The following is a 16,053-nucleotide window of genomic DNA, read 5'->3' on the forward strand; positions in this document are numbered from 1 at the left end:
TTCAGAACAGGCAGGAACAGAACTGTTGAAAGGCAAAAAGCAGGTTTTGGGGTTAGAGGATGTGATTGGAAATTAAACATAGTATTTTGAATAAGAAAAAAATAATTTTTCTTTTCCCAAATATGACAGGCTCTTGATTTATTTTGTAAAATTACTGGATTATGATATTTTTTTAACTCATACTCTAATAGGGGCTTTAATGGCTTTTTCTGAAGCCGTCTTACAGTTCTGTTTTGATTTAATGCCTTTTTGGATGTTAACTGAACTACTATGGTACTGTTTTGCTTGGGGGTACACTCTAAATTTAAGGTTCTACAAAATATCTCAAAGTTGTGCTAACGATAAAATCTACAAATGCAGAATTTAAAATTATCTGACAGTGTTTTTTTCTCAGTTGTTTGCAAAAGGAATGTTGTGCTTTGTGATATAGAATTGCAGCAGTTGGTGATGCATCCTGCTGGAGACATACATAGGGACTGAGAATAGGAATGATAATACATAAACCAGAATGTGCTGGGAAAACACATTGTTTTGGATTTAGGTTCTCTTAGGACGTGAAATATTCTTTCAATCTATTTTAATTCTTAACTTCATTTAAAAATAGTGGTAACTTCAAATGCAAATTAATATTTTTTATAAACAAATATATCTACATTATAAAAGGTAGATTAATGTAGCTGATATTTTTAATGCCACTGATTAGAAACGTTTCTGAAGCTTTTTGCTTTCAGTGCTTTAATCCTCTTCAGGAGTATATAGATCAAAATATAGAGAACTGTTTTAATCTTTGTAAAATTGGAAGTAAAATAATGTGGTCTGAAAAGTCTCCCTAGCATACTCAGGGATTTTTTTCTCCTGAAAATAGCCTCAGACTGGTTATTTTTTGCTTTATTGAGGTCATGACCTAAATAAAATAAACACGTCTCCGAAGTTTAAAAAGCCCAAGTGAACTGTACATCATTGCCTGCTTCCTGGAACGGTAATAACGTGACACATATATTTATATAAAAATAAATTATCATCTTGTTTTTAAAAAAAGTGCATTTGCACATCCATTAAATAGACTCTGAAATGTATCAAACAGTTTTGCTGCATCAGCTCCTCCCCTGGGCCCCTGTAAGTCTGACTTGTGTCCCATTTGTGGAGGGGCAGGAGTGGGGCGACGGGTGTACCCAGGGGTGTCAGGAGCTGTCCTGGCCCCGCGGGTGGGGGAGGCAGGAGGACAGCAGTGGATCATGATTCCGATCCATGGTTCTAGTCCGCGGTTCCGGTCCACGGTTCCGGTCTGTGGTTCTGATGGGCAGCACCCAGCTGTGGGCTGAGGTGCTGCACTCCTGTCAGCCCCAGGAGGACTCTGCGGAGGAGGAAGGAAGGAAGTCATCAACCGGGTTCTTTCTGGCTGAGAAATTGCACTTGCAAAACCACTCCAGAGTGAGCTTTGTCCTATATAAATGAAATCTTCCTATCACCACATTTTAAAAAAAAAAATCCTTTTAAAAACCAAACACTCCTCAAAAACAAACACACAGAGAGTAGTTTTATGTGTTTCCAGTGAGGAACAGAGTTTGGCCTTTAGATCAGAAAGGGATAAAGACTGTAGCTACTTTTGCCTTTTGTTGGCTAATTCTAGAAAGTGTCTCCAGAAGAATTATATAAATGGTGTGCATTTCTTTGGGAGAGACGTTTTGGGACAAGAGATGATTTTTCCTAACAGTTTGAATATGAAGACAAAGCCTAATTCCTGTAGCTCTCTAGTAAGCACAAAGAAGGATGTATTTTTAAGGGTTGTTTTGTGAAGGATGCCAGTATTGGCTGATTACTGGCATTGTGGCAGCTTAATGTAGAATCAGCTCTTACTCTGAACTCTGAGCAAGGTTTTTGAGGCTGTGATACTGAGCAGTGGTTGCCATAGTGCCCACAGTCAGACTGCTGTGTGCTTTGAGGTACCTGATGGGAGTATCATGTTGGAGTGTTGACAGAGTAAGCCCAGCATATCTGGGGCATCTGTGTGTCGGCATCAGGGCAGACAAGAGGTCAGTTAAAAATAGAAATGAAAAATCGTGTGTTTTGTTGACCTTTTATGGCTGCTTTTACTGCCACTTATAAAGAAATTGTGGTTAATTTGTTTAACCAATTCAATGATAATGTGTTTTAGAATTAGCCATTTTGGTCAACCTTTTTTTCTTAAAAATCTAGGTTATGCTAGAATTGTTTTTTGTTTTTAATTTAAATAATTTGCTTTATCCTTGCTTGCAGATTTCTTGCTATCCTATGTGGCATGTTCGTTTCAGCTCCTGACTGTGCACTTCTTGCTCTTCTGTAGGTCTGAGCAGCCTCGTATAACCAAAGATGTAATTTGTTTTCATGCTGAGGACTTCTTGGAGGTAGTTCAGCGAATGCAGTTAGATTTGCATGAGCCTCCACTCTCACAGGTAAGCGTGCTAAGAACTGATGATCAGTGTCCTCTGAGTACTAAGTCAGAGTTTTCACCTTTTTCCCCCCCACACTTTTCCCCTGCAGTGTGTCCAGTGGGTTGATGATGCAAAACTTAATCAGCTGCGAAGGGAAGGCATCCGATATGCCAGAATCCAGTTATTCGATAATGACATTTATTTTATCCCAAGGAATGTTGTGCACCAGTTCAAAACAGTCTCAGCTGTGTGCAGTTTGGCTTGGCACATCCGGCTCAAGCTCTACCATTCAGAGGAAGAACTCTCTCAAAATATGAGTACTGTTGAAGCAGAGACCTCTGCAGACCCCAAGTCTTCGGTTGCTGGACTTCAGACTGACAAGAGAGTTTGTACCATGGGCAAAGATACCTCCGAAGACACCAAACTCTCAGATGCTCTGCAGACCAAGTACCTGCAGCAGGAATTTATGCCGATAAAACATGAACCTCTTGCATCTCACCGGATAAAAGAAGAGCCCATGAATGTCGATCTTGCTGAAAAGACAGTGGTCCCTAATGACGTCGGGGGACAGAATGTTCAGTCTAGGCTGGATCACGTTGAGTTGGCATCATTAAAGTTGGAAATGGATTCTAAATTTGAACCTGGCAACAAGGACTTGCAAGGCAAGTTGTGCTCTGGAGGTCACATACATCCAGATGATACAAGACAACATAGTTCATCATATCCAAAACTGCATGGACAAAGAGAGGATGATTTTTTGTGCTAAATTTGTATATATGGTTTTAAATTCCTTTTTAAACTTAATGATGTAATAATGTAAAGATCATAAATTGTGAGGCAAGCTTGTGACTTGCCTTCGCATCTGTTACAGAAAATAGTTATGTAGCTTTGTAACATTCCTCAGTGCCTGTCCATAACTGTGAAGTATCAAAGCACTTAGGGCCAGATGCACTGTAAACACTGCAGGTTTAACATAAAGAAGTCTTTAAATAATTTTGAGTTGTAGGTTTTAGAGTAGAGCTGACATTTAACATATATTTTTTGTAAGATGAGCCAGAATTCTTTTTGACAATTCCAGGCTTTTCCATAGAGCTTATTTATACCAATTTTTTCATTTTAAATGTGTCAGCACTGTAGTGTAAATATCTTTTTTAAAAATCTTTTTAGTGTGATTTATACTGAAATGTGAGCCGCTTAATAAAGGTTCATAATAACAGATTGGTTTTATTTTTGGGTCTGCAAAAAATAATTCAGTTAAACTGCCTCTCTTAAGTGGTTGTGTTTCTACCTGCACTAATGCATAGGATGCCCTTACACCTTGTGGGTGAGGAGCTGTAGCAAACTGAGGTAGAGCTGAGGCATCTTTGTAAATGCAGATTAGTCAGAATGCAGAATCAGTCATCCCTTCACAGGACTCCTTACAGGTGCTCATTCAAGGCACTCCCCAAACTCCTGCTGTCAGATAGGAATTGGAACAGAGAGACAAACTGCCCTCCTTGTTGTGGGGGGCACCTGGTGGCCTCCAGGAGCGCTGCCAATACCCACCTGCATCTCTCCAGGGGAGCTGGTGCAAGGGAGCCATCTCCCTTCTGTGCCTGCCTCTTCACCGTGCTCAAGGCACAGTTAAGACAGTTCCATTTCACATGGAAAAAAACCCTGGCAAAACAAACCAAAAAAGCAACCATCCCCTCAAATCAGTAATCTGACTAAAGTTAAAACACATAATATTTAAATGGTTACTTATCAAGCTACAAGGGCCTCAACTTTAGCAGTGACCTGTGATTCACAGAGACATATCTGGATTTGAATTGCTCCCTGTGCTGATAGTGCCAGGCAATAAAAATACTTGCCAATGTGTATAGTAGGAAGGTTCCTCATGAGTCACAGTTTGGAAGCAGGAGGTGTTCCATTAAGAAAATAACAGTGGTGATGTCCAAGTTAACAGTTCTCCTGCCCCACTTATGGAACACTTGGATTCTCTTAAGCTGTGTTCTGAATGAAGAGGGTTTTGAGGCTAGCTAGCATCTGATGTGGTAATGGCAAAACTCTGTCACTTAACTTATTTATTCTCTGTGTAATGTATTCCTGTGTAGTTCAAACACAGCTGAATGATGTGTCTTTTTCAGATAGCTACACATAGCAGTAAACTGCCCTGAGCATGTCCTTCAGCTAAGTATGTAAAACTTAAGAACCAAGGCCTATTATTTTCAAAGCCCTCTGTATCTGATTTTTGTTTGGATTTTTCTGTAGAACTTTCTGGAAGTTGTACATCCTTATGTACCCAGTTTATAACTTTCAATGCACTTGATGATCACTTGGCTTGATTTGTAGCAATAGAACAACATGATTTTCAGGTGATGTGTAATTCAACTACCTGAGATCCTTCTGTTGCAAATGTTTTTTTGCTTATGGGTTGTTAAAATTTACTCACACCTGGCACTAAAATTAGCTATTTAATAGATGAGTGCCCTGATTTGTTTAATCTAAAATAGGTCTGTCAAGGAATTACTAATTAAATCAATATTTGAATTGCTAAACATTACTTCTACATAGCCATAATTACATATTAGAGAAGCAATAGAAATGTGAGTCTCTTGGATGTGGCTAAAACGTCCTCAAGTCGTACTCCTGTTTTCTTTGATGCTGGCTAAGAGATTTACTACTAGTTTTGCAGCCTCAGGGATCTTGCTTTCCCCTCACGCTATGAGCAAATTCATGTGTGACGTGGTAAATCATTACTCTGGCAGACTCTGATTTGAAAAAATTAATTGGTTCACATAAGAATTTGAGCTTTTCTGATAGTAGGAATGTGGTCTCAGCTCCCTTTGTATTTTCTGGATTATTTGGAACCTTCCACCCATAATCTCTTTGGCTGTATGAACATCCGTACACAATTACGTAGCCTTCCATTCCTGTTCTCTGTGCTGGCCGTGGGAGAACAGTGACAGAGCAGAGCTGCAGGTTGTAGTTTGCACCAAGTGTGAAGCTCTCTGAGGGGTTAGCCAAAGACTCCAGCTTTAGCAAAACCAGCCTTGCCACGTACTGCTTTTTAAACCCCCCCAAACTATTCAGTTGACTTAAAATAGAAGTGCTGGTGATGCATATGCTGACCGTTCCTGCTGGTTCAAGTAATGTTTTGTAACCTGTCAGATTTTAGTGAAGTGTGTACACCCCCTGGGACAGCTGATAACTTTCTGCAGCATAGGCCCTGTCCAGACTGAAATAATAAATCTGTGAAAATGGTTTAGCAAATATGACTTTACACTTAAGAGTAGAACTTTGTAGTCTTGGCTGATGTGGCCTCAAACTTATGTTCAGGTACTTCTTGGTTCTGAGATTTTACTTTTAAACTGTCACATCTTCAACCCATTTTTTTATCACTTTCAGAATTTTAAGAGATTCAGAAAAATGGCAGTTTTTTTGCGATTTTCATGCTTTCTTTCGTTTTTTTGAGACAGCCTAGATTCTCACTTTAGTCAGAATTCCTTGCAGACAGCATATAAACTATACTGGGATTACCAATGCCTACCAGACCTCCCTTTACATTCACAGATGTCAGCTTTTAAAAGAAAAAACAGAAGTATTGTCCTCTCCCTGTGGTGTGTCCATTTTGATGGGTTTGTTCTTTGAGGGGGGAGTAGTCCTGAGAATTTCACCTCCCAAATTCTTCATTAGTCTGACTTGCTTTAATTTCAAGTGGTCCTGTGCTATAACCTTTATTCCTGTTGCATATAACTTCATCTTCAGACTTTTGCTTCAGCAATAAATCTTTCATGCCTTCTGGTGTACTGAAATTAGTCCTTGCTTGTTGATTTTGCCCTTTCTCTGGATTTTGGTGATGCATAAATCTTTGTTGTTTTGGCTGAAATCTCCAGTGTTTTAGTTGTCTCTCTTGCCCCTTGTTCTTGTGCAGATTGGAGAGATCTGCCCAAGGCCTATGGCCTGACTGTGGCAGTGCTGACATCTCCATGCACTTGCAGTGGCATCCCAGTTAATGACATGATGTGCAGAAATTTAGATGTTTTCCTAGATCCTAGTACATATTTTTGGGTAGCAAAGAACTGCATTGTTATGGTTGCTACCGAGAGCTTTCAAGGGGGTAGCTGCCACTTCTTTTTTTTTCTTTATATTACTGGATCTTTTACATTTCACTGGCAACTGACTTCATGTGTTACATTCAAGTGTTACTCAGTGTTGTGTCACCCCCAGCCCTCCAAATGCCTACAAATTGACTCTGAAAGAACATTCTCATTACAGGTACTGCTGGCATGCAGATTTTCCCTTCCTTGTTACTATAGTGCATATTTCAATACGACTTTAACTGAAATATTAATTCTATCTAGTATTAGAAATAAAGTATTATTTCAGAGGGTGATGATTTAATTACTCATCTGTGAAAGAATTCCTTGGTGATAAATAAAGTTGATTTTTAAGCAGATATACATGTGCACAGTAAATAAGTTGGAATTGCAAATGATGTAGGAAGCAGAAATTTGAAGTAGTAGAATGCTGTGAAACAGATTTGAAACATTACAAATTTGGAAAAATGAATAAGTCTTCCAAGAAACACAGGACTGGTATTCATAGATCAAAACTACTGTTTTCTGAGATCTGCATATGAATGAGGATGCATATGAATGAGGATGCTGAATTGACTGAAATAAATCATGATTTTTTTCCTTGCTCATGGGCAAAATAAACTGTTGTGAGAGTAGACTACCACGTGACCCTGCTAGGCTGAAAACTATATTCATTCTGATCAAGAGATCAAAGAACTCTCAACTCTCTTGTTCTAAAGTTCAAGCTTCTCAAGTGTCATTTTACTTATTTCCTTCTAGTGGGCAGGTACGTAGTCAGCCTGTCTTTAGTCAGCCCAGCGCCTGTACCTTGCCCTGGATGTATCCAAGCTGGAAATGGAAAGGACAAATTTTCACTGCTCTCTGCTTTTCTGTGAATGACTGTCGAGAATGTTTTCTTTGGTTATGAGTCACTGTGTTCAGCTGATACTTTATTACTTTCTTAAACAGATGAAATGCACTTTAAAACTGTATAATAGAAGATACTGATATTTTGTGCAGATCCCACTGAATTTGCAGCATATGTGGGAAAATTTGGGGAACTGATTCCCATCAGTCACTCATTTCATTTTTCTTAGAAATGCAAATTATTTTGTGTTCTGTTCAGAAGCAGTGATTAACTTCTCAATATCTAGGCTGCTGTTTCTGTTAGAATCATCAGGGATACTGACTTTGCAAATTTAGTGTATTATACTCTAACCACTGTTTTTCTCTGTGCTTTGATGCTGATATTATCTCTGCTTTGGAGCTGTGCTGTACTTGAGTGCCAGCTAAACACTGATCTTCTCTTGTTCTGGTCATGCTGATAGATGAGCCTACTGATGGGGGCGTTAGTCCTAAATAGTCCTTTAATATTTGATGTACAGTTATCTGATACAAACATTGATTAAAACAGCAGTTTAAACTTCTATTTTTATCAAGTTTGGTTTTTCAGTAGCTAATTTGATACCGTGTTTTCTTTTACCATTTCATTTGCTGCCCACCAGAATAATGGTGCCATGTTGGGTAGAGCTCAGGCCTGTGCTTTTTATGGAAGTCTTTTTATCTGGTTGAGACAAAATGGAGCTGAGAAGGTTATTCCCTGTGTGTCTCAAGATGAAAATCTTGAGAATTAGATCTGTGTGTGGGAGACTAATGTAACATAAGTCAAGACTGCTAAAGCTTTATCCTAAGCACACAATGACAACACTCAGGTACTCGCCCTTTTGACTGATGCAGTTGGGAAAAAAAAACAGTTGAGACTAAAAAACATCTTTTAGCGGTGGTTTCTTTATGAAATTCAGAAGGAACACTGAGATAAAAACTAACCCCGATGGATTAAGCTCACATTTTCCTTTCTTCCCTGTTTCTTGCTCTTAAGCTGTTGTTCTGCACTGTATGGAGACCTTTCTTATATTTGCCTGCTTGGGATGTTGGTTTTGTTAGGAAAGGCAGATTGAAGGGAATGGCGTTACTGCGTTGCAGATTTTCGTAGTCTTTATCCAACTTATGTACAAATACAAGGAGAAAATGTAGAATTTATATTGAACAGTTGTAGTGATCCAGCTGCAGAGATTCCTTAAATTGCCTTAGTTCTCAAAGCCTGATGCTTTTCAGCAGCAAGGTCTGTTCAGGTCTAAAAGGCTCATATAGGAGATGAACTCCATCCAAACCCTAAAACAATAAAGGTACAGTGAAAAGGTACAAACACTCTTTTCCCAACTCAGCATAGTTATTTTTACTTCAGTCTTATTTAAAAGTGATGTGTTACATGATAGTACTATGTTTTCTGTGCTAGTAAATTCAAACAACTTATTTCTGAGGATGCAGTTATTCAGGAGCTTTATTACTGAAAAGCCATGTTATTGTTCTCAAAATAATATTGATGTTAAGATAGGAAACACCTGACGTTAAAATTCTGAGTTTCTGGGAGTCTCATAATTTTAACTTTCAATTTCACTTTGTGTCACCCAACTTTTAAACTGGGCAAATGTGAAAATTTCCATGAGGTTACACAAAGATTTTGCTTCTGTACTAGACACAGATATGTCAGAAAATAATACTAATAACACATGTTTTAAATTGGTTTTGTCCCTCAGTCCTGTGCCCACTTAGTCTGATATTGTCCTCCATGCTTAGCAGAGCATTTTGTGTGTGTGTACACACGTTCTTAGAGCATTCAGGTTAAACTTTGTTATACAAGGGGATGTTTATGTCACATAACTGCATTTTCCCAGTATAAAATGAACAGAAAACTGGATGCTGTTCTAAATGGTGACAAATCAAGAAAAGCATTATGTATTGGTAATTGAAATTATAGTTTCATGACCTTTCACACATGCGCATTGAGTATTTAATCGGATAAGAATAGATACTCGCCTGCAATGGATGCTGAAGTGTTCAAACTGCTTTAAGTGATTGGAAGAGAAGTAAATTATGTGGAATAAACCTCTTCATATACAATAGATATTATCAGTACAGATAAATACTTCTATTTCATTTCAGCAAGCTTTTGAATTCCAGTTTAAAACAAAGCTGCTGAAGGCCAAGTTCTCTGCCCCCCATCAGCTGCCACAGGGGGCTGAGACAACGTCCTTGTGCTCCTTCTTCACAAAGCAATGTGAGCCATCTCGGCATCAGCCTCTCCTGTTCCCTGCCAACTCCAGCAAATCTGATTTTCACTTGTTTTGTCCTGTTAATTTAATTGAAGATCAGTTTGGTAAATTTAAGAAAATGTGTGAGGAGCACTGGTTCCACTCCCAAGCTGTGACCAGTGCCTTTGAGAACAGTGTAATAAACAGGTGTAATTAGTTCCTACAGCAGCTTCTGGAAAGGTCACTGTGGGCTGCAGTATACTTTGTATCATAAATCCTTTTGAATGAAGTTCTGATGTCACAGAGAAGCAACACTATGTACAAAAAGTGGCACAGTTCAGGTCAGTTACATGTGATAAAAAAAAGTCAAAAGGGATATTCCCCTTGTCCAAGTATAACTGTAAAGACAAGGAACTTGGAAAGTTGAGCACTTCCAGCTGGCTGTGTGTGACTTCTCCATGACACCAGCAAGAAACATCTGCTTCAGCTTTCAAAATCTCTCACTTATTTCAAGGTTTGTAAACCTTAAAAAAAAAAAAAAGCCAAACCCACAACCAAAACTGAACTTGATCTTTTCCTATTGAATTAGAGGCAGGAATTAAAAGGAGATTTGTAATAACTGTGTGTGATTCTAGTTAATTAGAGATGCCAAACTTTCAGATAATTGTTACATCTGAGGAAGAGAAGGGGTTTATTAAGGGGGCAGAGTCATCATTCATGGCCCATCTTGCTAATAATACACCAAGTTCTAATGAGGCCAGTTGTTATTCTTCCATCATTTAAGTTATAACAATCAGTTCCCATTCCCAGCTTGGCTGAGGAAAGCTGCTCTGCTCTTCTGAGCAGTGTGGGGGTGTTTGACATCCTGTGAACAAGGCTTTTTGGATTTTTATTCTATGAGAATCATCGGATGGGGAAGGACTGTGAGCACTCAGTTTTATGCTTTGTCCCATACCATACCAAAGGTAAGTGTGTGTGTTGCCTGGTGCTCATCACCCAGGGCTGGGTCCATGGGTTTGTGTTATTTTTTAATTTGCTTACAATAAAGGGGTTATAAATATTTTGCACTTTTTTGACAATGGCTGTGGTTTAGATTTCTTTTGTCTTTGTCTCTTCTTTGTTTCCCCTTCGGCAAGGTCAACCACGCTGAAGCAAAGATGACTTAAATTCTTTCTAAAGATCATTTGTTACCTGATGTTTTGAATTGAGATCCATTGCCTGAGAGTGGAGCATGTTGTTTTCTTGGACACTGCTGAAAGAGCTTTATCTGCCAATATGGTTCCCCTGTATTTTTACCCATGTCAGTGTGATTAAACAGCAAGAGTAAATCCAAACACTTCAGGAAGGATTTTTTTTCCACAGAGGAGTACATTGAGTGTCCATAATTAAAATTTTATCAGTGAGACACTTTGATCTCGTCATGTCCTGTTACCCTAGACTGTTTTTCCTGGGCTCTTTTCATTCACTTGACATTCTTTTGTCTCTAGGAACTGTAAATGGATCAGTACCTTCAGTGTGCATGTTAATAATGTCCTAGACAACTGCTACATTTGAATTTGGTGTTACTGTAGTGCCTGGAAGAGCACTTTAGTCCACAAAATATGCTCATAGTTCCAGTTCTTCCCACTTGTTCATTTGTTACCCTGAACAGTTCATTTACTCACGTCTGAGTTTGTCATTGCTCCATAAATCCAATGCTTCACCCCCAAAGATTTCCTGTCCTTGGGCATTGAAAACTGTCTTGTTCAAGTACCACTTTGGGCAGGTACAAATGCAGCACTGAACTCACCCTGTGGCTCCAGACTCTTGCAGCACTGGGGATTTCTCACTTGGAAAGGAATCACCATTGTCTCTCTCTTTTCTGGATCTTAGGACTGCTTGCACAGTTCAGCTACTAACCTTTTTCCCTACGGTTAACATACTGGTTATTGGCTGTTTCAGTAGCTTAGGAAATAGTGCTTATTTTTAGACTGGCAGTGGAGTCTCACTGTCAAAAGAAAAACCAAACTGAGTCACTTTATTCCTTTTTTGCTCTTATTTGGCAGCTGTCAACTGTTACTGATTGTTAAAGCAAATTACGCTCCTTATGGAAATTACTGTTACCTGGTTATTTTACCTGGTTGTTTCTTGACTTATAGCATAAGTAGCAGAAAATGTTAGTCCTCTTTCCAAGGATTATTCACTGTGCTGAATACCCTGGGTACAACATTTGTGGTTCCTTTGAGAAGACCTTCTACCTGCATGTATCTTATTCCATGTAACAAATAATAGTAATCATACTAGAACAGCTTATGTTGAACAAATACTTTTATTTACAAGAGCATATGTGATAGTTTTAAAATAAAAAAATGGAACAAGTCTACTTCCAGTCTTCAGCCTGCTTTAGATAAAATCTCCAGCTTGACCCATTTCTTATTTGGCTTTCTAGTTTGAAGAGCAAATTTATGGCAAAATGGTAATATTCTGGTAATTTGGTGCCAATCCTTGGGCTGAAAACCACCTGGCAGAGCTCAGTCTCTTCGTACATAGAAGATATTGTATCCCAGTTCCACCATCCCGCCGATAAGCAGGGCCCACAGTGGGATGAACACGTAGGCCAGTTTCATGGTGGTGAATCGCTGCAGCTTCGCGCAGAGGGCAAGGCAGAAGGCCAATTTCAGGAGCATTGCAATGAGGTACCAGGCTTTCTTCTTCATGTTCTGGGAGCCGTTCCGAGGGTCAAAGCCAGACTTACACCGTCCAGCCATTTTTACAATTAACATAACTAGGAGAATTGTATCGAATATCCACACTGGAATGAAAATGAGGAACCAGTTCCATGGTGCTTTCTCATCCAACTTCAGCACCAGCATGATGAGGAAGAGTAACGTAAAAAGCCATGTCAGCAGTACTCTTTGCGCCAGGGACATTCTCATTTAAACAGCTGTAAGAGGAAGGCCTTCGCTGTCAGCAACAACCTGACCAAAAGGGGGGAGGGAAGGCATCAAAAGATGGCACTACACCACCATTAGGCATATTCCTTAAAGGAGAGCAATTTCTGGTTCTTGCTTTCCCTGCCTTCCAACCTCACCCACACACTGTTTCCTGGCACTTCTTTTGTAACTACCATGCTCAGCTAAACACTGTTTGCTCCAGTCCCCTCTTCCCTTTAAGAGCCTTAAGTCAGACATGTAACTGCCTTAATCTAAATTTGGTCTGTGAAACAAACTGTGCCTTAATCCTAAACTAGCTGTCAGACTCATTTAGGGGTTTTTGAATGCTAAGAATATGTTTAGATCCATCTTCCACCAGTACTGAGGCACTCACAGCTAACGCCTGAAAACAAACATAACAAAATAACCACAGTAAAATGTAAACCAACTAAGAAGCAGAAGTAACAACCCCTGTGAGAGATCTAGATTTCATGCTACAAAGATGAATAACTAATATATACCAGTGAAATGGTGCTGAAATAGGTTTCTTAATTATTTTAAAAATTAGAGTTTAGAAATTTAATAATTCCCTTTGCAACACTGACATCCTTTCACCTGAAATAAGAAAATGAGCTCTGATTTGTTCCAGATTACAAAAATATTTGAAATACTGAAAGTGAGATGCCGTGTTCTGAAGCATCTAATCCTCAGCACCAGATGCTGCGGGAAGGACAAGAGCTGCTTCCCCTCTGTCCCCTCAGTGACCCTGCCCACAAGCTGCTGCACCTTCCTCTGTGTTATTACCAACCCTCACAACATCACCTGATAAGCCTGTTAAACTCACCCAACAAGCAGAAATCTACTACCACCTTTTTAACTAGGTTAGTTTTTTGCCAGATTAGTAAGCTGAACAAATTCTGTGCTCAGATAAGCTTTGGATCCGGAAGGAGGGAAGTAAAAGTTGCTGTCTCAGCTGGTGAGGAGGTGACTTGCCGCCTGGGAGCGAGGGGATAACCATGTTGTACATCACTAAAATTATCCTACAATTTACATCTGCGTTTTCTGATACACGGTTCAACAGATCTACTATTTTGTTCAGTCTGGGTCTGAGGTTTGAATGGATTTGATTTACAGGATAGCAGTAGGATTTCTTTTAAGGAAAAGATCCAATTTTGCCTAAAATTGGAGTTGCTGTGAGTGCGTCCCCATTTTGTGTTGTGGCTGACACTTGTGTGACCCAAGGCAGGCCAGTTCCTTCAGCTGAACTAGCCAAAAATAAAAGAGTCTAAAATAGGGTTTTTAATTAGCTTTTCACAGTCTCAGTTCTGCTCAGAACACTAAAGGGTCTCATGAAAGCCGGTTACTGGCAGGGTGGAACCAAGACTGCCACCCTCCCCTTCCTTAGGGAAGAGGTGAAGCTCAGCAGTGGCACTGAAGAGTCAATTGCTAAGGGGACAAAAAAATCAGAGGAAGTTTAGATAGCCTTGTTCTGCTCTTGTCACAGAAACAAACCCAAACCAGCTGGCAGATGCAGAGGATTACAGAACAATTACTATGTCCTGCCTGAAGCTTTTCCAGTATTTTGAAAACACTTCCAGTATTCTCAAGTAAAAGTCTGCGGCTGAAGTGAAGAGTTGTGATCTGAAATGAAGTTTCAATGTTCATGAGAATGTTTTTTGAAAACCAGTTCTAGAAATCAATGCTACAAACACTGCAAGAAGGAGGCTCTCTTGATAGCAAACTGGAGAAAGCAGAAACCAAAGAAACAGACTGGAAACTTAGGCCTGAAAGGAAAAAAGAAATTCAACACTCTTAGAGGTATCAGGTTATCAGATACTCAGAGAAGGTGCTATCACCTGTCTCTGGAGGAAATGGGAAGCTACTGAAGATGTATTACATGGGGCTACTCAATTTTAAGGTTGCTCACTTGAAAATATTATCAGTTTCACGAGTGTTCAGGACCACTTTGTAACAACTGTAAAAAGTAGAGGCAGAAAACTCAACATGGGACGTTCTGCTGCCTTTCTCTGACTTAACAGATATTACTGCAAGATTAGACAGGACTGCAAAGCCCCAGTCAATTTTAGAGGCTTTTTTTGATGAAAGCTCAAGAAAATCCAAGTGCGCTTTTGAGAGATCTTAAAGCCCAAGTAAAGAAAACTACCAAATTTTGAAGACTGACAGCTGGGTGTGCAGCTGACAATATGATGGGGGGTTTGATTACATGAAGCATCTTGTGGTGGAGGATATGATGGGCAGACTCTTTGCTGGAGCCCAGCTATCCCAACACCATGGGCAGCACTTGGAAAATTTAGATGCAGCTGTGGTACAGGTCTGACCTGGCTCTTCTGTGAGAACTGGGGATGTCAAAGGCAGAGAGTGAAAATAAAAACTCTCGACACCTTACAGGACCCACATAATTAGGAAGTGAGAATTCTCAGTGATGAGAAACATCAAGGAGCATCACTGACCTTGGTGGGACGATCTGCATAATCAGGATGTTATGAGAGCTAATTCTGTCCTATTTAGAAGGAAAAAATTAAATGGAGGGAAATTTACACATGACATTCAGTGCAGTAGTAATGATAACACAGATTACATTTAGATTTAAACCTTGAACATCGCCTAAAAAAGTCTTGAAATTTACATTATGCTGAAACCAAGTTAAACAGAACTTCAACGTGATTAGATAGCATTTTGAACCTATTCAGTAGGTACGAGTAATTTAACACCTAGAAAGAAATACCGCGGTAGGCCCGGTTTAAAACCCCGTTTAAGCACAGCTTTGCTATTCACAACCTCGGCCCCTCCCTCGGCCGGGCGGCCTTGTCCCGCGAGGCCCCGCTCACCCGGCCATGCCGGGGGTTCCCTGAGATGGAAGGTCCCCCCGACCCCCCGTCACCTACCGCAGCGCAGGTCCCGGCGCAGCCCCCGGTCGGCGGGGCCCGCGCTCGGCTGAGGGGGCTGAGGGGCGGCCGGGCCCTCCCCGCCCGCTGCGCCTCAGGGCTCGCCCGCCTCCTGCCCCGCCCCGCGCCTGCCATTGGGCAGCGCCCGTAGCCGTCCTGTTGCTATTGGTCGACCGCCACGTCGCTCAAGTCAATCCCCGCCTCCCGTCCCCTCAGCCGCCGGGGACGCCCCTTGAGCTCGCACCGCCCGTCGAGGCCGGCCTGCCCTGAGCCACGCCCCCGCCGCCGATTGGTGCAGAGGTCTGTCTGTCACAGGGGCCTCGCCTCCGCCCCTCCAGCCGTCCGTCAAACGGCAGCCCCGCCTCCCTCGCGCTCTCGTTGGGCAGCGCCGCCGCCAGTCACGTCTCGCCCCCGGCCCCGCCCCCGCCAGACGGGGGCGGTGGTGTTTGGCCGCCGGCCCGCGCTCGGCCCCGCCCATAGTGGCGCGGGGCACCCGGTGGCCCCGGTTCTCGCCGCGCTGCCCCCGCGTTGAGGCCGGGGTGCCCACGGTACCCCCTCCCCCATCTCTCACCGTCGGCGGTGCCGCGGGGCAGCGCGCGCCGCACGCAACGGCGGCGGGAGCGCGAGGCGGCGGCGGGAAGGCGCGCGCGAGGCAACAGCTGGCGGGAGGGGGG

The 16,053-nt window shown here is 41.4% G+C and overlaps 2 protein-coding genes across 3 annotated transcripts in view; one reads left to right on the top strand and one right to left on the bottom strand.

Annotated features, from left to right (window-relative positions):
- The window catches only part of PHTF2 (putative homeodomain transcription factor 2), a 126,931-nt gene that overhangs the window by 42,529 nt on the left and 68,349 nt on the right, over window positions 1-16,053 (top strand). The window contains exons 7-8 of one of the 2 annotated variants that reach the window (XM_027679429.1): window positions 2,324-2,432; window positions 2,521-5,465. In XM_027679429.1, coding sequence (XP_027535230.1) covers window positions 2,324-2,432; window positions 2,521-3,177 — 766 coding nt within the window. In that variant the 3' untranslated portion in view covers window positions 3,178-5,465. Of the gene's footprint in view, window positions 1-2,323; window positions 2,433-2,520; window positions 5,466-16,053 lie in introns of those variants that run through there. The other variant, XM_027679434.1, reaches the window with a different exon arrangement.
- On the bottom strand, window positions 11,851-15,480 carry TMEM60 (transmembrane protein 60). Its single transcript, XM_027679435.1, has 2 exons — window positions 15,380-15,480; window positions 11,851-12,518 (listed from the first exon to the last, which is right to left on the bottom strand). Exon 2 carries the CDS (start codon window positions 12,474-12,476, stop codon window positions 12,072-12,074), a length of 405 nt encoding a protein of 134 aa, XP_027535236.1. The 5' UTR covers window positions 12,477-12,518; window positions 15,380-15,480; the 3' UTR covers window positions 11,851-12,071.

Source organism: Neopelma chrysocephalum, unplaced genomic scaffold (genome assembly GCF_003984885.1).
Source record: "Neopelma chrysocephalum unplaced genomic scaffold, ASM398488v2 Primary Assembly neopelma1_45, whole genome shotgun sequence".
In the NCBI taxonomy this organism is placed as follows: Eukaryota; Metazoa; Chordata; class Aves; order Passeriformes; family Pipridae; genus Neopelma; species Neopelma chrysocephalum.

What these genes read in the sequence shown, in the direction of transcription:
- TMEM60 (XM_027679435.1), bottom strand. Translation starts at nt 12,476, where the DNA reads ATGAGAATGTCCCTGGCGCAAAGAGTACTGCTGACATGGCTTTTTACG.